The sequence below is a fragment of the Podarcis liolepis genome, assembly GCF_965112155.1.
Source record: "Podarcis liolepis genome assembly, chromosome: 2".
Classification (NCBI taxonomy): Eukaryota; Metazoa; Chordata; class Lepidosauria; order Squamata; family Lacertidae; genus Podarcis; species Podarcis liolepis.
This window is the reverse complement of record NC_139555.1, coordinates 117,243,550-117,262,653: the sequence shown is the minus strand read 5'-3', so window position 1 is coordinate 117,262,653 and position 19,104 is coordinate 117,243,550. Positions and strand designations below refer to the sequence as shown.

Genomic DNA, 19,104 nt, shown 5'->3' with positions numbered 1-19,104 from the left:
TTATGTCAGTCACTCTGGTCTGGAGAGAAACTCCTGCTGGGCCCGAAAGGCAGATTTAGTCCCCTCAGGAGATAATGAGGTCGGTTTTATTTCCCCTCAGACAAAAGAAAGGGAGGAGGGTCTCTCCAGAGAACAAGGCTCCTGAGAACGTGTAGAGTTCGGCTCCTGAGTCATAATGCATATGGCTCCCTCGCTTGCCACATTAAACAATTTTGCTCATGTTCCCATCTTGCTGAACATAAGTGTGCACAGAACAATTTATTAAACTATTAAACATGTACATATGGACTCTCCTTAAGGGCAGGGGGGTGTTAACTCTTGCCCTCCCAGACTCTTGCAGGAGGAGGGGAGACACTGCAGAAAAGGCCCATTCTTGTGTTGCCACCCTCTGGGCCTCTTGAGGAGGAAGCACACAAAGAATGGCCTCAAAAGCTTCCTCCACACTCAGCCCCCACCTTCAGTCATCTTTATCTTATAAGTGAAGTTAGGAGCTTCTGACCTAAATTTCATTACTTACCATTTAGATATTTTTATGTCCATTTAGTCAGTTTGGAAATATCTTCACAATCAATCCCTTCTAGTTCCTACCACCTTGGACCATTTAAGGTCCTTAGTGAATTTGGCCACCTCATTTTCACCCAGATTCCTTCTTTTTAAATTTTAATCTTCTTCTTAGTTGTTTACCACAAATAAGAAAAAAGGCCAATCAAAATCCACATCCCGCCCAGAGCTCTCCAAAATTTGGTGCTCTCACTGACACAGGTGGCATTCAATTCCTAGCCAATGAATATTTGTTTCCTTTCATTTACTTCTTTATTTATTGCTAATGCTTCATGAAGATAGATAACAGCAATCGAGTGATGGAGGGTTTGGGGGGGAAAGATTATTTATTGGGAATGTTCAGGTGTTTCTTTTTCTTTAAAAACTCAGCTGCAGAAGAAATTCCGGGAAAGGGAAGGGAAAAGAACCAATTTTTGTTTGTTTTGCTGCTTGTGCCGATTGTGACTAGAACGAATCCTCTCAAAGGGTCCCAGAAAAGCTGCCAAAAAATGCTCTTGAGAGGGAAATGCTGGTTTTATATGAGTCATTCTGGTCAGGAGAGAAACTTCTGGGGGGCCTGTGAGGCAAATATAGTGTCTTCAGGAAATACTGAGCTGAGTTTTACCTCCACCCAGGCAAAAGAATGGGAGGAGGGTCTCTCCAGAGAACGAGGCTCCTGAGAACGTGTAGAGTTCGGCTCCTGAGTCAGCGTCAAAAAATGACACACGTCCCCCTTCATAGTCCAGAGTCACTCGGATCCTCCTGGGCTTCTCCCTCAGGGACAGAGGAGGGTCATCAGGGGAGGTGCAGGCCCAGTACTCGCTTTCAGACTTCTCCACAGCCCAGATTCCTCCCTCAGGACTGAAGGGAAGAAAGCTCCTTCTCTTCACAGACTTCCTGGCAACCCCCACAGTCCACCATCCCTCGCTTCCCACAGTGACCTCCCAGAAATGTCTGCCTGCTGTGAATCCCTCACGTCCCAACACAGAAGTACAATTGTTGAATCTCTCAGGGTTGTCGGGCACATCTTGCTTTCTGTCTGCCAGTCTCACACTTTTCCGATCCTCAGACAGGATGAGCCTGAGATAGGCTGTGTCAGGATCCAGAGTGACATTTGCTGTTGGGGGGAAGATGAGGGAAAGAGAAGAGAGGCAGAATCAGCCGAGAGTCAGGAGACGGACATCCTGATCCAAGAAACAGCCCAGGAACCAGATTCCCTCTCATAAAAACAGGACTTATTTGCATTGCATTTAGGGTTAGGACCCTCCTCTCCTTCTTCCAGACTCTCATCAGAATAAACTTCGAATAAAAACCGTCCTTGTTATTTTTGTATTCAATATACTTCCTATATTGTGCCCTTCCTGTCAATTCACAAATCTTCCGAGTAAAAACCCCCAATATTTTTTTTATTTCAGCTCTGCTGTGTCAGCTAAGGAGAGGGCGAGGTTAGAAGAGAAGGAAAATGCCCTCCTCTGACACACTCTGTGTGAATTGGCTATTTAGGGCTCCCAGGGGATGGCGAATGAGGACAGCCAGTTTAGATGGGCAGAGAACAGTCATGGACCCTTTAATGCCCCCAATATGGTTAGAACTGGGGAGAGTGTCAATGTGGACCTAATTCTGCCTCAGCTGGAGGCAGAACTAATGCCGCCTCAAGGGTTCCCTCTCAGTGAGGGAGACAAAATTGTATTCCTTTGTTTCTGAGAAGAGGAGCAAATGAACAAATGTAATTTCCCTGGTGTTTCTATTCTCACCACACGGTGTCACTTCGCCACCAGTCTCAACATCAGATACCCTTTTAAATGTGTTTGGAGTGGGGAAGGGTGTTATTGATTTTTATTCTTGTTTTTTATCCTGTATTTTCTATCTTTCTATTTTTAATGTTGTGAACGGTCCTGAGATCTACAGATGAAAGGTGGCATACAAATTCAATAAATTATAATAACAACATATTTAATGGTTTGTTCCGCAAAATAAGATTGAACCAAGATATCTACAATTCCCAAGTCCTGACATCAGGGGAAGATTCGGCTATAGGAGGCTCTATTTACAAGGCTGCCTCTGAATCTTGGGGGAGTCAGGCTTGAGGAATTCTCTCCCCCTCACCCTGTTGGCACTAAGAGGCAGGAAAGAAACAAGAAAGTTATTATGTATGATTTATTCAGTCAACACGGTAAAGACCAACGAAAAGAACTCACTCTGAAACTCCCCTACACGTGGTACCTAACACCAAGAAAACTAGCGCTAATACACCCAGGAACCACACCAAAATGCTGGAGAGGGTGCACCTCCACAGGCACATACCTCCATATGTGGTGGGAGTGCCCCAAAATCCAACTATTCTGGACAACAGCCATACGAGAAATATGTAAAATAACTAAGCAAGTATTAGAAATCACCCCAGAATTGGCTCTACTAAACATCTTCCAAGACAACAATGTCCACTTACACCACAAAGAACTCATAACCCACCTACTTTCAGCAGCCAGAAGCATCATAACCAGACACTGGAGAGACCTGTCAGGAGTAAGCATGGACCAGTGGTACCAAATAGTATGGGAAACAGCCTTACTAAAAAAATTAACCAACAGACTGAAACTGACATGGGAACAAATAGAAGATGTCTTCACCCCGGTATGGCTCCCCTTTATCACACAGCCCAAAAAGAAAATGACAAAAATCCACCAACAGCATACAAATCAATATGGCTAACCTGATCCAAAACACCCACCCACCCCACTCACACATGAAAACAAAGATCACCACAGCCAATCACAAACAAACAACCACACCCTAGGCCAGCCCCAACCTCTCTCACTACCAAAGGAACACAAGTGATTCACAGAGAGCCCGCACAAGTGACGCTGACACAAAACCCCACATATATTAAGTAAAATAGAAACATTGCCACCCGACCCCACCCCCACTCACCTTTTCCCCCTCCACCTCTTTCTTCCTAATGTCTCAACAAATGAAACTGATCTGTAAAAAATGTTACTTGAAAAAAAGAGAGATTGCACATACTTTTGTAAACCAAGAAAATATTTAATAAAAATATATTTTAAAAAACCACACGGTAAAGACAAGGCATTCTGGTTGTTCCTCCATAACAGAGTTGCTTCCACTGAACTCCTCCCCTTTCCCCCTCTAGCAACAGCATTTGCTTCTATAGCGTCTGTCAGTGGACAATTGCCTTTGAGCTCTTTGTTCTTGGACCCTTAACGAACGCTGCGTTTTGGGAGAAAAGGGGCTGGTTATGCTGTTCAATGACGTGTCACCTTGCTGCTCTGCTTCCCCTTCTCCCAACACTTCATAACTTTGCTGTTCTCCTTTCTCTGAGCTTTTACCTTCCTCAACGCCCTGCTGTAATTTGAGACTGTCTCTCTCCTCTCTGGAAGCTACACCAATTCGGGGCAAGGGGTATCAGCTAGAAATCATGATCCTGTTGACCTTTCTAAAGTCCACAATTAGCCTGCATTCTGGGGTGTCCTTCTTATTCACATATATAGGCGTTTGGGACGGCCTAATAAACCTGCGTTCCAAGTTCTTCTTCAGGAACTCCCTCAAATCGGCCAATTCTGTCTCTGACATGAGACAACCGGTGGACATCTGGGCACCAGGCAGCCGGTCTATCTTGTAGTTGTAAGGCCTGTGAAGAGGTAGCCTATCTGCCTCCTTTTCACAGAACACGTCTCTCAAGGCCTTATACTGCGGGGGTATGGAACTCTACTCTCCTGCGAGTTTCCCCCTTACCTCTGCCCCTTTGGCTCCTACCTCCTTTGGCACTTTGAACCCTAGGCAGTGTGCTTGGCAGTATGCTGAAGCAAACGTTATGAAACGCTGCCCCCACGCTATCGCAGGATCGTGCTTTGTGAGCCACTTCATTCCCAAAACTGGAGGGTATGTGGCCAGCTTTGTGATGTGGAACAGCATTGTTTCCTTATGGCCCAACAATTCTACCCCCATGGGCTGTGTAACATAAGTAATTTGTCCCAACACCAACAGCCTGCCATCAATGGTTTGCACATCTAGAGGGGCTTTCAGCCGCTGTGTGTCAACCTTCTGCTGCTCCACAAAGTCCGAGTCCAGAAAGTCCAGGAAGACCACTGAGTTTATAAGGGCCTGCACCTGAGCTCTGCGGCCATTCGGGAATTGTAGCATCACTGGCACCGCAATTCCAGGGACAGCTGTTTCAACCTGAGGCCCTTTTATCCTAGCCGCCAGCCTCTTTCATGGACTGGGGCTTCTCGTTTCCCACCACTGCTTCCTTAGGCTTTGGCCCTCCCTCTACACAGGCCTCTCTACACAGGCCCAGTAGTGATGTATGGAAGTGAAAGCTGGACCATAAAGAAGGCTGATCGCCAAAGAATTGATGCTTTTGAATTATGGTGCTGGAGGAGACTCTTGAGAGTCCCATGGACTCCAAGAAGATCAAACCTATCCATTCTGAAGGAAATCAGCCCTGAGTGCTTACTGGAAGGACAGATCCTGAAGCGGAGGCTCCAATACTTTGGCCACCTCATAAGAAGAGAAGACTCCCTGGAAAGGACCCTGATGTTGGGAAAGATGGAGGGCACAAGGAGAAGGGGACGACAGAGGACGAGATGGTTGGATAGTGTTCTCGAAGCTACCAGCATGAGTTTGACCAAACTGCGGGAGGCAGTGGAAGACAGGAGTGCCTGGCGTGCTCTGGTCCATGGGGTCACGAAGAGTCGGACACGACTAAATGACTAAACAACAACAACAACTACACAGGCCCAGACAGAGAACCCCCTGCCTTTTTGCTTGGGCACTGTCTTGCCAAATGTCCAAGTTTGCCACATGCAAAGCAACGGCGAGTGTCTCTGCAGCGTCTGCCTCCATCCATCCATGCAGCTTCAGGAGTCACCCTCCCTGCTGAGCCCAGCTGCATTGGTTCATATTTTTTTTTATAAAGATTTTTATTGGTTTTTCACCTTTTATAAAGACAAATACACACAAAAAAGACAAAAGACAAAAACATGTATAGTTTCAGAAAATCCTACTTTCTTAACCTTGTTCCTTGACTTCCCCCCACCCCCCTTCATGCATCCCACTTCCCAAAATTGTGTCAGCAAATTGGTATTTCTCTTCTTAATCATCTTAAAGTTTATAAATACAAGTAAAATAAATTTTTCTAAGTTGGACTCAAATTCTCTTCCATTGATTTCCCAATTTGTCTTAAATAAAAGTCATATTAACTAAACCCAAAGGTCTTGAGTGTTTTTAAAATTCTATTCTTCCCTCCCTCCCATCCCCGGTTTTCGTCCCTTCCCAATACATGTCCAAAATATCAGTTCTTAGCCTGGGTTCCTCACGTCCGAGGCTTTCAAATCTCTTTCAGTCCCTCTCCGCTGGTCTTGTTGGTAATCCTTTATGTCGGCCATCGAATCTCGAAAAAATTCTGTCACCATCCAACCATTTTCTCCTCCCACAAGGGCATTTGGAAGCAGCTGCTGGAAAATTTCCACAAAGTCTGCATCTTCAGAGTCAAAGTCAAAGTGGAGGACCCCATCATATTTCTTTATTTTAAGTTCCTGTATTCCATAAGCTCCCGGGGCCTCCTCCTTCATCTTTTGCATCTTTCGCAGATTTGTGGTAGATGTAATCCAAAGGTCTCCTTGTTTATATTCCACAGATGCCAACTTCTGGTTGGTACTTTCCAACTTTACTTTCTCTTTTTCTTGTTTAGTCTCTTCCACTTCTTTAGATATCGTTTCCAATTCAGCTGTGGATTCTTTCTCATCCAGGTCCTCAATACATTCAGCAGAGCTGCTTGTTCCAGAAGTCAAGGTCATAAGTTGTTTATTCATAGCCAGACTCTGCTCTTGTAAGATTCCCACCAAATGAAACATTTTTTCGATTTCCACCAGTAACTTTCCATCCACAGCCATTGTAATTTCACAGACTTCCCCCTAGAGGGAATCTGGTTACTTGGTAATCTTTCTCCAACAATCCTCCAGCTTATTATTATTACTTTGTTTCCAACAATTTTAACTCAATTGTAACTCATTTTAGTCCAGAGGGATCTTAAATAGCAATTTTTCCACTTAAACTGTCCGTTTGACAGCTTTGACAGCTGTCAAACTCCGCACCTCTTCCACAAGCTCAAAGGCAGGACGCTCCCGGGCCCGGGAGGGGGGGGGGATTGTTTACAACAGAAAGAAAGCTTTCAACACTCCACTCTCCAGCTCAAAGTTTCTTTTTACCAAATCCTGGAAGTTAATGTCTTTTTCAACTCACCCCACAAAGGGTAGGCACTCCAGCTTAGTTCTTATTTCGTTGCTTAGATCGTCTGCAAGAAGGGGGGGTGCGGACTTCCTTTTAGTACACCCCCCGGTCGTCTCAAATTCACGGGATAATATTCATAAAGTCCAATTTCGTTTTACTCACGGGTTGTTCTTTTCAGTCCGAATTTCAAGGAAGGGAATCAGCGCTCTCCAGTCATGGCTCGCGGCTGCGCTCAACCAAGGTAGCGATCGACTCTCAGCACCACGCCGCCCTCCGTATCCTCTCCGCTGCATTGGTTCAGGAGCATCTTCCTGCCTGGGTGTACTGCCAACTCTCTTTTCTGGCATGCTAGGAATGTGGCTTCTCACAAACATTGGCCGTCCTTGCCCCCTCTTCTCCAACACCCTCTGCTCCTGTCTCACGCCAATTTGCAGAGAAGCTCGTACTAAATCATCCAAAGATTCAAGGGGCGCCATTCTCGACAATTCATCCAAGATAGATCCATTCAACCCCGCTTGGTACAAAGCGGCCAAAGGCAGACTGTCTGCCTGCCACCCAAGCTTCTGCACCAACAAGCTGAACGAAGTCCAATAAGTAGAGACTGAGTCACTGCCCTGACGTAGGTTCAGCAGCTGCTGCTCATCCATATCATTCTGCAGGGGATTTTGGAACATACTATCCATCATTTCCAAAAACTCCTCCAGGTTTGAGAGTGCGCTGTGCTGGCTTGCCATAAGAGGAATAGTCCATAATTTAGCGTTCCCTTCCAGCAAACTGATTAGATAAGCAACTCTCTCCTTATCAGTCTCAAATTCTCCCGAGTATAAGTCTAGAATATAAAGCGCTACCGTTTTAAAAGCTAGATATTCATCAGGTTCTCCGGAGTATGGTGATGGATTAGCCACATGCGTCTTACTTGCTCTGAGAGTCCTCTCTGCCTCTAGGTGCAATCTCTGTTCTCCCAGGGCTCCTGCTAATGTATCTAATTGTGATTCCAGCTGCCAGCTGTATTGCCGGAGTTCATTCAGGGGGTCTCTTGGCTCCGCTGCCCCAGCTGCTGGAAAGAGGATTCTGGGCAAGATGGACTCTTCTTCTGACCCAACAGGGCTCTTGCAAAGTGCTTTGATCACATGGAAAAGTAACCAAACTCTCTCTAGGAAGGAAATTAACTCTTCCCTCCTTAGTCTACACCTTCTCACCCTGTCTGCACCTTCAAGCCCACCTTCCTTGCCTTTGTTGTACATAGGAAGAACTCAAACAGCAGGGATAGACTCAAGTGCTGGGTCGCTTGAAATTCTGCAGCACAGACACTTTCACCCCCTCGAAACACCACCACCACCACCCCATGAATTTGGGACTCCATGTGAAATTTACCTTTCTGAGGTTTTCCGAATGACAGAACCTCTGAGGAAGCAAAAAGATACAATGTTTAAGGCCTACACAGCTATATCTAAAATAAAAATAATCATTACAAAACAATGCTTCATAACTTATCCGTGGTTTCCTTATTTCAAGCAAAAGATTAAATCATAGAAAAAAATACTAATGAGAAAACTGTATGACTAAGAAATTCAGACAGCCAACTTGTCTAGCTGCACTGCAGGAGGCTGGACTAGATGACCCCTGGAAACCTTTAAAACTCTTAAAACTATTCTGATTCTATGTGAAAATCAGAAATGGTAAACCATACTGGAAAATGGCAGAATAAAATTATTTGGAATCCATGAATGAAATGGGGATCTATACTGAATGGCAGTGCAATTTCCATCTTTTAAAAGGTGAACATCTGCCTGAAGTAAACAAGTGGGAAAAAGCTATTTAAAGCCAGAAATTATAGACATGCTGACGCTATTACTGATGGTTCCAAAGTCTAAAGAACAGACTGTTCAACACCCATGAAACACCAGTCCCCCATCCCTCCTGTTCCTTCCCTGGAAATTTACCTTCTTGAAGCTGTTCTCTGAGTAACAGAGCATCTGAGGAAGCAAAAAGATATAAAGTGTAAGGGCGACTCTCTTCCACCTGAAATAAATCTCCATACAAAAATAATGCTTCATAATGTAGCATTATTATAATTAAAGGAAAAGATTAACTAGTAGAAAAAAATAATTGTAAACAAGAAAAACATAGAAAGAATCTATGGAAATAACTAAAGCTTCAAAACTTAGCAAACATAACACAAGCTTACAAATAGCAGAACAAAAATATTCAGCATGAATCCTGCTAGTCTCTGAACTTTGTCCCTGAAATTGGGCTCTACATTGGAGGACTGGAGGGGAGGCAGAGCAATAGGAATCCCGTAAAAGGAGGCAGAGGGGAGATGGAGGCAGCCTTAACATCTTCCCCAAATAAATGTGGTGGGGGGAATCATTAAAGCCAAAATTGTGAAACATACGGAGAAGCGAAGTTAGATGAGGAAGGATTGGAAATTTGATTTGATTTGGTTTGATGAGGAAGGATTGGGGGAAATAAAATAATGGCTGTACCACCAAGGAGGAAGGTATCCTGGTGGTACCCATGTCTGTGATGAGAAAAAAATACAAAACAGCTTTGGACTATAGGCAATGACCGTTTTGCCCAGGGGTTACGTTCTTGACCCCTGCCCCTTTTCCGGTCACTTCCGGGTTGTGGTGATGCAGGTGGTCACGGTCCCACGTAAATTAGTTGTTGCCTGTAATATATGCCCAATATAAAACCCTTGGCGCCATTTTTCATTACCTTTGAATTGCTTCATGACATCCTCCAGGAGAGGGTTTATATCACAGAATTCTGAGATTCTCCCCTTCAGCTCTGGAGGGAAAGCCAGTGGATTCACCAACGTCTCTCTTTTCTCATGCCTGGTGAAAAGAAACACAATGTGAGTCTGTTCAAATCCACAATTCCACAAATCCACAGAAACGAACTGAGAGAGAGGAAGAGAGCTGCAGACAGGGAGGCACAGCAGGGAAAGATTCTTCTTCTGCACTAAGCCAGACATTTCAGGACCAGAACAGCAACCACAGGCCTCTGAGTCTCCCTGCTTATATTTACTCAAAGAAGAAGCACCATCATGTGATATCAGGGGGCATGAATTCTCTGAGTGCCTGGTGACAGCACAGCATCTTTCTCTAGATGTCCCCAGGGAAGGTGTAGAGAAAAAAAGATGGTTGCTGCTGTTCATATACGTGAAATGTTCCTTATAACCTCTCTCCTGAACCGGAGTGACACACTGAAGTTACAAATTACAGGATCAGGAACAAAGGTACACCGCTAACTCTCTTCCTTGTGAGATTTCCCCCCGCCTGGGGATATATCACACTTGGTGAAGTGGCCAAGACAGCGCTGCAGAGCAACTGCAGTAAATTTCCCTTGTTTCGTGTGGGAGGAGAAAAGCTTTCCCTTAGAGTAAATTCAAAGCATTTGTTTCTTGAGCTTGGTGATACCTTGCTTTGATATGCAGATAACCTCTGCTCTAGAACCAAATGATCTCAGAGGATGAAGCAGACCTTCCACAGATGTACAAGCAAACCAAGTTATTGGTCAAAAGTCCATCCAGGCCAATACAAAACAACATTAAACAATTTGAATAAGTAAAACAAAAATTAGCAGGGGAAATGGCAGTACAGTGGTATCTCGGGTTAAGTACTTAATTCATTCCAGAGGTCCGTTCTTAACCTGAAACTGTTCTTAACCTGAAGCACCACTTTAGCTAATGGGGCCTCTTGCTGCTGCCGCACCGCCGGAGAACGATTTCTGCTCTTATCCTGAAGCAAAGTTCTTAACCTGAGGTACTATTTCTGGGGTAGCGGAGTCTGTAACCTGAAGCGTACGTAACCCAAGGTACCACTGTACTTCATTCGAAAACCACCTCTGCCTGAAAGGCCCCATTATGGCAGTCTCTGAAATTTTCCATGCAACTCCAATAAAATGAAAAACCTTTACGGTAGAAAGATATTTTCCCAAGAGGTCATTCATGACCTGCTCAGCAGGATAGCCTGTGATCGTATCCAGGAGAAGTTTGAGGAGCAATTCCAAGGGACTCTATGCAAGGGACGACAGAAAACAAACTCCAGGACCCCTAAACCCCCACAGATCCTTGTGTATTTCAGAGGTAGAAATCCTATTATCTCCCCCACAGTGGTCTTATGTGACTTTTCCCAGTCTTATGGAGCGATGCTAATGGAAATGAGCAGGATCCACTTACCTCTGCAAGGTGCTCCTCACATCCTATAGGGGAAAGAGAATGGAAATCACTGCACATCACAGGCCACACTAGGAAGACACCTCAGACCCTGCAATGGAGGAACACTCTGGCCCTCTGGTGTCAGTTTGGGGTAGGAACGGCTAAATCAGACAATTTTCTGCAACTGGGTGAATTGTACACATTACCTGGCTGGAGAGCTGCCTTGGAAAGTCCATAGAAGTGCAAATGTTGATGGAAGGTTGTGACTCACTTTGTGTACTGATGTATAAAGAGTAAATGAGGCAGATTCACCTTTAAGTGTGGGTTCAGTGGAATTCCCCACCCCCCTTGGGATGTCAAAAAAAGTGTGCTCAATGCTGGAGCTCACATCTGTTTTGATTCATTTTACTTTTGGTAAGCTCTGAGGCATGGGTAGGCAAACTAAGGCCCGGGGGCTGGATGCGGCCCAATCGCCTTCTCAATCCGGCCCGCGGACGGTCCGGGAATCAGCATGTTTTTACATGAGTAGAATGTGTCCTTTTATTTAAAATGCATCTCTGGGTTATTTGTGGGGCATAGGAATTCGTTCATTATTATTATTTTTCAAAATATAGTCCGGCCCCCCACAAGGTCTGAGGGACAGCGGACTGGCCCCCTGCTGAAAAAGTTTGCTGACGCCTGCTCTGAGGTGGCCAAAGTAGCTTCTGGGAAGCCCACTACAGGGCATGAAGACAGCACCGACAAACTGGAAGGCGTTAGGAGGCAAACTATTAGCAAGGAGGAAAATACAACACCTGGTTCCATCAACTCCGCAGAAGAATCTCTAGTTTGCATTAAGGTAAGGAAAACATGTGTGGGACGCGGGTGGCGCTGTGGGTAAAAGCCTCAGCGCCTAGGGCTTGCCGATGGAAAGGTCGGCGGTTCGAATCCCCGCGGCGGGGTGCGCTCTCGTTGCTCGGTTCCAGCGCCTGCCAACCTAGCAGTTCAAAAGCACCCCCGGGTGCAAGTAGATAAATAGGGACCGCTTACTAGCAGGAAGGTAAACGGCGTTTCCGTGTGCTGCGCTGGCTCGCCAGATGCAGCTTGTCACGCTGGCCACGTGACCCGGAAGTGTCTCCGGACAGCGCTGGCTCCCGGCCTCTAGAGTGAGATGAGCGCACAACCCTAGAGTCTGTCAAGACTGGCCCGTACGGGCAGGGGTACCTTTACCTTTAAGGAAAACATCCCAGGTCTCTTGGCGCACCTGTGCATAAGAGACTGGACTAGAGACTCCATCCACTAAGCTCTTTTACGACTTGCATAAATTAAGGAGGCACATAAATTTCTGCAGACTTGTCCTTGGGCTGTTCCTGCCACCATCTTACCTGCAGGAGTTCGTTTGCTGGCTGCAGACGCTTCTTCTCCATTTCCTGGACCATCTTTTCAAGATGGGCGAGTTCCCTGGAGAGCCTGGCCAGCTGCTCATTCCTTTTCCTTGCAATCTCCTTCTCCACCTCTTCTATATGATCCAGATGGTGTTTTTCTTGTTCTTTGAGAAACTGCTGCAGTTGTCTGAACTTCTCCACTGTCTTCTGCCTCCCGGTTTCTGTTAATTTCTGCAAGAAGCAGGAGGAAAAGAAGAGACCAGAATCTGAAATACGGCCAGTCTTCATGACATCAGGAGGGAAATTATGAGATCTCTGCAGGAAGTGCACTTTCAATGACTTTTCATAGACATGAAATAAACGTCCAGTGGCTGAAGAAGCAGGGGAGGCAGAGATGAATACATTCTATTTGCCGTCTCCATTTCTGTTGCCTTCCATTTTGTGGCAAGCAACAGCCCTAAAGCACGGAACATTTTTCTGGACATGGAGCTTCCCTGCATCATTTCATATTCGGTATAATCAAGGTTCTAAGATAATAATAAATAATAATAATAATAAATTTTATTTATACCCCGCCCTCCCCAGCCGAAGTTGGGCTCAGGGCGGCTAACAACAATCAAAATAATCCAACATTCTAAAAACCTTTCATTATAAAAAATAATTAATGTTCAGAGAGCCTCCATGGGCACAAAATACTCTTCACTTCCAACCTGTGCCATTCACGAGTACAAAGACAACAACAACAAAAATGGAGGAGGAGGAGGGGGTGGCAGAGCTAGCATGCTCATGCCCAGCACTCCCCTATTTAAGGTAAAAGTAAATGTAAAGGACCCCTGGACGGTTACGTCCAGTCAAATTTGACTATGGGGTGCAGTGCTCATTTCTGCTTCAGGCCGAGGGAGTTGGCATTTGTCCACAAACAGCTTTCCGGGTCATGTGGCCAGCATGACTAAACTGTTTCTGGCACAACAGAACACCGTGATGGAAACCAGAGCACACGGAAACACCGTTTACCTTCCCGCCAGAGTGGTACCTATTTATCTACTAACCCTGGTATGCTTTCGAACTGCTAGGTTGGCAGGAGCTGGGACAGAGGAATGGGAGCTCACCCCCATTGGGTGGATTCAAACTACTGACCTTGCGACTGGCAAGCCCAAGAGGCTCAGTGGTTTAGACCAAAATACCACCTGCATTCACCTCCCCAATTTACTTTAAAGCTTCAATATGGCCTGCGTCTCTTACAGGTGAACAAGCGGGCACATTCAGAAACATATTTCATTAACAATTTTTATAGTAACTGTCTCAAGCAATCTATGTTCTGTACAGCTGGGCTGCCAAATGGGAAAGAAATTCAATTCAGTTTGCATTCAAAACACAGCAATCTCCTGAAATTCACACTTCTCCAAGTTTTGCAAGGTTACCCCAGCCAGGTAGTGTCTACAGAAATGCATATATGGGGGGGTGAAGTATGAATAAATATGCATTTATTAATATAAATAACAGAGAGAATTGAATAATATTAGGCAGTGCTTTTTTTCTGGGGGTACGCATACCCCTAAACATTTTGTGAATCTAAGTTTGGCCTCATTGAGGGGCAGTATTTTAATATGAATAGGAAAATGAGAGTACCCCTAAACATATTTTTTTTAGAAAAAAAGCACTGATATTAGGGAAGATTGTCTTGCAAAATTTTAAATTTTAAATTTTAAATATAGGGAAATTGCAGATATATAGGGAAATTGCAGATATATATTTACCGTATTTTTCGCCCCATAGGACGCACCTAGTTTTTTGGGGGGGAAATAAAGGGGGGGGAATTTATTTCCCCCCCCAGGTACGCTGCGCTAATCCCGAAGCTTGGGGCGTGCGGAGCTCAGCGCGCCCCTAGCTTCTGGGTGCCGGCAAGCAGTCTGCCAGCCGTGGGAAAGCTGCGCGGCTCTCCCAGGGCTAGCGGAGCACTGCGCTAATCCAGAAGCTTGGGGCGTGCGGAGTTCAGCGCGCCCCAAGCTTCTGGGTGCAGGCAAGCTCTCCGCTAGCCCTGGGAGAGCTGGGTCTCCCACAGCTAGCGGATAGCTTCCTGAAGCCCGGAGAGCGAGAGGGGTCGGTGCGTACCGACCCCCCTCGCTCCCCAGGCTTCAGCGAAAGCCTGCATTCGCCCCATAAGACACACACACATTTCCCCTTCATTTTTGGAGGGGGAAAGTGCGTCTTATAGGGCGAAAAATACGGTATATACGGAGAAATCCACCCTTAAATCTGATTAATTTTCAGCATTTTTTTTATATAAAAACAACAACAAGCTAACAAACAAACTAATGTGGAAAAATGAGAAATGGAAAGACACCGAAATGGACAGATTTCCCCACCCCTCCTCAGTCCTGACTCAATTCTTCAAGTGCTTGTTCCCTCCCTAGTAATAAGAGTGACACTTACAAGGAGGTCTTTGCTTTCCTTGTCCAGGGCTGCTTGATAGGCCACAATTTTCTCTTTCTCTTTCATCAGAATCTCCAGGCGGCTGCAAATCAGTCCCTAAAGAGAAAAGAAAAAAACCCAGGTTAGATAGAGAGATAGAGAGAGGAGGAGTCCTCCCCCCACTTCTATATTATAAATTCTTTTTGAGAAGATATAAAATGCAACAGTTAATGTTTGCATTTTAAAAATAATTATAAATGAAGAAGTCTTGATAAAAAAAATGAGGGGGGGGCATTTTTAGCAGTCTTTGCTAACCTGCTGCCATCCAGAAGTTTTTATTGTTATTATTTTTATTAACATAAAATAAAAAAAATACAGACAAAAGAATAAACAAAAATAATAAAAGTTACAAAACAGTGTAGAGGTTGTACACATAGGTCCCACTTCCCAAACACAATTAGATCCCTGGAAATCGTTCATTAGGTGAGCGTTCGCATAATGAGGGTATGCTTTCCATTATTTCCTATGAAATTGCTTCTAATGTGAGATCTGTCTGCTTTCTTTCCCCCTCTCTCCATATTTTTTCCTGAAATGGCTGCAGCCAATCAGCAAAAAAGACACAAAGTAAAACAACTGATTTGTCTGATCTCTCCTGCTCTGTGATTTGTCCAATCTCATTTCCCCACCTCTGTGGTTTCTGCCACTAAAAGGCTGCTACCAACCAGCAAAACACATGTGGAGTTTAGAGCAGTGTTCGAAATTTGCCAGGTGTCAGGCATATTTTGCACCTGGCTATTGACCACTTGCGACCAAGATGCCTGGGTGCCAGGATTGCGCCTGATGTCTGGAGGTACATGCCTGGGGATCCTTGGATCTTGACTGTTTTCACACACTAGCAACACATCCTGCAGAATTCTATCCATTATATTTTATCTGCAAAATCAGAATGAATTTCAGAAACCAAATAGTATTATTGACAATTACGACTTTTGAGCTGCCTGGCCCCAAAATGGCAACTAGGCATTCAGTTTTGGTGACTCCGACCCCGGTAGAAGGAGCCGTTTGGCGCCTAGCTTCTATATCTGAGTTTCTAACACTAGTTTAAGCACTTTCTCTTCCTGCCATTGTGGCAACATAAATCTCAGAAACTGCCGTTTGCATTTCAAGGGAAGCTCCTTTTGGTACCCTAGCAAAGAGAGAATCCAAACTCCCTCCTCCCAGCCAGCCCTCAGGCTTCTCCTCAGCTGCTTTTTACATAATGTAACCTTAGAAGACATCTGAAGGCAGCCCTGTATAGGGAAGCTTTTAAAGGTGTATTCTTTGATTTTGTTTTTATATATGTTGGAAGCAGCCCAGAGTGGCTGAGGCAACCTAGGAAGATGGACGGGGTAGTACTACTACTACTACTACTACTACTACTACTAATTATTATTATTATTAACAATAAGTATGGAAACTGCATTCAGGCAATTAATACCATGCATAATTCAGGCATAAGAGTTAAAGAAAATTATCATATGTAGTGGGATTGTAGTAAAATTTTTAAAAATTGGGAAATGATATATAATGAGTTGAAGAAAATGTTCCAATTAACATTTGTAAAAAAGCCTGAAGCTTCCTTGTTAGGGATTGTAGGAAAAGACCTGCCAAGGAAATTAAAAAAAAACATCATGTATGTGACAACGGCGGCAAGAGTCTTAATAGCACAAGGATGGAAGAATGAGGAAATTCCGACTAAAGAACTGTGGCAAGAGAAATTGATGGACTACACGGAATTGGCGAAATTTACACATAAACTACGTGACAAGGATAACTGTGACTTTAAAGAAGAATTGGAACCTTTTACGAAGTATTTAAATAAACAATATTATAAAAAAATAAAAAAATAAAGAAACAACAAAAGGAATTGGACTCCTTGGCAGGTTTTGAATAAACACTAAAAAAGAATTATTGGTAACATACAGAGAGATAAACTGAGGATCTTTACAATTTTATAACATGCAGAGAATAACATGTGCTAAGAAACCAGAGAGAGGAGCCGAGGGAAGTCTGGGGGGGCGGTTTATTTTTTAGGGGGGAGGGGGAAAACGGGGGGATTGTGGATGATGTATTTTTGACAAATTGTTATGTTGAAATCCCTAATAATTTTTTTTAAAAAAAGAGTTAAAGAAAATTGCTGAAGAAGAATCCACAGCTACCCCTCTGCTCCCCACCACTTTAAGATCCTACCTTGTATTTCTCGAAAGCCTCCTCCAGAGGAATCACCTTGTGATTTTCATGCATCTTGGATTTATCACACACCACACAGATAGGACTTTCGTGGTCCTCGCAGAAGAGGTTCAGGGGCTCCTGGTGCTTCTCACAGACTCCCCCCTTCCGTCCTTCCTCCTCCTCCTCCTTTTCGAGACTGAGCTTCTTGATCAATTCCACAAGGTGAGCCAGTTGCCGGTTTGGGATGAGATTCCCTTTCTGGACTGTTTTTCTGCACTGAGGGCAGGAGGCCTGCCTGCCTCTCGCCCCACAACACTGGACCAGGCAGGACCGGCAGAAATTGTGCCCGCACTCTGCGGTGGTCACTGGATCCTTGAAATACTCCAGGCAGATGGAGCAAGTGGCTTCGTCGCAGAGCTCTTGCACGGGACTCCCTGCAGCGGCCATGGCTCCCTCGCGCCAAAGAAAGAGTCAAATCTCACCTCTTCTGTTTTCAGCCGCTGGGTTTCCCCCTTCCTGCAAAGGACTCCGGAACTCAACGCCCACGTGGCTTCTTTTTATTATTATTTTCAGCGCCGTCAGGCCTCTGCTTAATGTTGTCTCTTCGTTGCTTTGCAGAGAGGGGGGTGGGAAAGAGATGTACACTGCCCCAAGAAGGCAATGTGTAAATAATGTTAAAAACAAATAAGTATTGTGGAGAGACAGGCTCTGTTTAAAGAAAATCCATCTTCCAGCTCTACAATTCTGTTATGTACTGAGTTGAATGGGATCCAAAAGGCAGCAGTCTGATTGGTCCGCAGGAGCCACCCAATCCAGCTCCAGGTGGAAGTGAATCCGCAACCTGATTGCCTACAGGTGAATCCCGGAATTAGCCAATCATGTGGGGCCCATTGTGTAAATAATGTATATAAAGTATATAAAAAATAATGTATATAAATTCTGGGGGGAATTCCATTCCTCCTCACCACTTTGAGCTGAATAAAGAGCATGAAATCCACTCTCAACTCCGAGTATATTTCAAATTCCCCCTTAGTCTGCCTTTGCCTGAGGTTTTGTTGCCAGAACTGGGGAGATGACAAGCCAGAGTGGTGCATGCTCTGGTTATCTCCTGCTTGGACTACTGCAATGCACTCTACGTGGGGCTACCTTTGAAGGTGACTTGAAACTACAACTAATCCAGAATGCGGTGACAGGGAGCAGCCGCTGGGGTGAAATAACACCTGTCCTAAAATATCTTCAGTGGCTTCTAGTGCATTTCTGAGCACAATTCAAAGTGCTGGTGCTGACCTTTAAAGCCCTAAATGGCCTTGGCCCTGCCTGAAGGAGCGTCTACACCCCCATCATTCAGCCCAGGCACAGGTCCTTTTCCAAGGGTCTTCTGCTGGTTCCCTCACTGTGAGAAGTGAAGTTACAGGGAACGAGGCAGAGAGCCTTATCAGTAGTGGCACCCTCTCTGTGGAACGCCCTCCCTTCAGATGTCAAGGAGATAAATAATTACAGTGGTAATAATACATTTTAATAATAAATGGTACCTCGGGTTAAGTACTTAATTCGTTCTGGAGGTCTGTTCTTAACCTGAAACTGTTCTTAACCTGAAGCACCACTTCAGCTAATGGGGCCTCCTGCTGACGCCACGCCGATGGAGCACGGTTTCTGTTCTCATCCCGAAGCAAAGTTCTTAACCCGAGGTACTATTTCTGGGTTAGCGGAGTCTGTAACCTGAAGAGTATGTAACCTGAAGCGTATGTAACCCGAGGAACCACTGTATATAACTTTAAGAAGACATCTGAAGGCAGCCCTGTATCAGGAAGTTTTTAATGTTTGATATTTTACTATGATTTACGTATGCTGTAAGCCACCCAGAGTGGCTGATGGGTGGGTTATAAATAATAAAATTATTACTATTATTACTAAAGCAGTGTAGTGCAGAGGGAGCGTGTTGGGCAACTAAGAACACATGTTTCCACACTAGTTATCTGATTTCAACCTTTTGTATATTTTTTATTGTATGGTTTTATGTCCACTTTGATTTCTAAAATAAACTTCCATGCTATTTTTTGGGGGGGGAAATGCGGGCATCGCTTTGCACCAATGACAGTCAGTTATGAGACTTCCAGCCCATCTCTTGCTCAGGCAAGTTCTGTGACTGCAGCTAAGCGCTACAAG

The 19,104-nt window shown here is 44.8% G+C and overlaps 2 protein-coding genes across 2 annotated transcripts in view; both read right to left on the bottom strand.

The window, feature by feature from the left end:
* Positions 1–19,104, bottom strand: part of LOC310701947 (butyrophilin subfamily 1 member A1-like) — a 61,174-nt gene that overhangs the window by 27,012 nt on the left and 15,058 nt on the right. The window lies entirely within an intron of this gene.
* Positions 869–17,729, bottom strand: LOC310701596 (zinc finger protein RFP-like). The gene is made up of 8 exons (XM_083492738.1): positions 16,957–17,729; positions 14,749–14,844; positions 12,316–12,546; positions 10,973–10,995; positions 9,508–9,626; positions 8,733–8,765; positions 8,164–8,193; positions 869–1,657 (listed from the first exon to the last, which is right to left on the bottom strand). The coding sequence occupies exons 1-8, from the start codon at positions 17,383–17,385 to the stop codon at positions 1,140–1,142; spliced, it is 1,479 nt and encodes a 492-aa protein (XP_083348864.1). The 5' UTR covers positions 17,386–17,729; the 3' UTR covers positions 869–1,139.

Bases quoted from the DNA above. Each gene is read 5' to 3' on its own strand.
- LOC310701596 (XM_083492738.1), bottom strand. From the start codon at position 17,385: ATGGCCGCTGCAGGGAGTCCCGTGCAAGAGCTCTGCGACGAAGCCACT. The intron at 10,996-12,315 runs GTAAGATGGTGG...TTTCCCCTATAG, and splicing joins CAGCAAACGAACTCCTGCAG to GATGTGAGGAGCACCTTGCA. The intron at 8,766-9,507 runs GTAATGAAAAAT...TTGCTTCCTCAG, and splicing joins TGTCATGAAGCAATTCAAAG to ATGCTCTGTTACTCAGAGAA.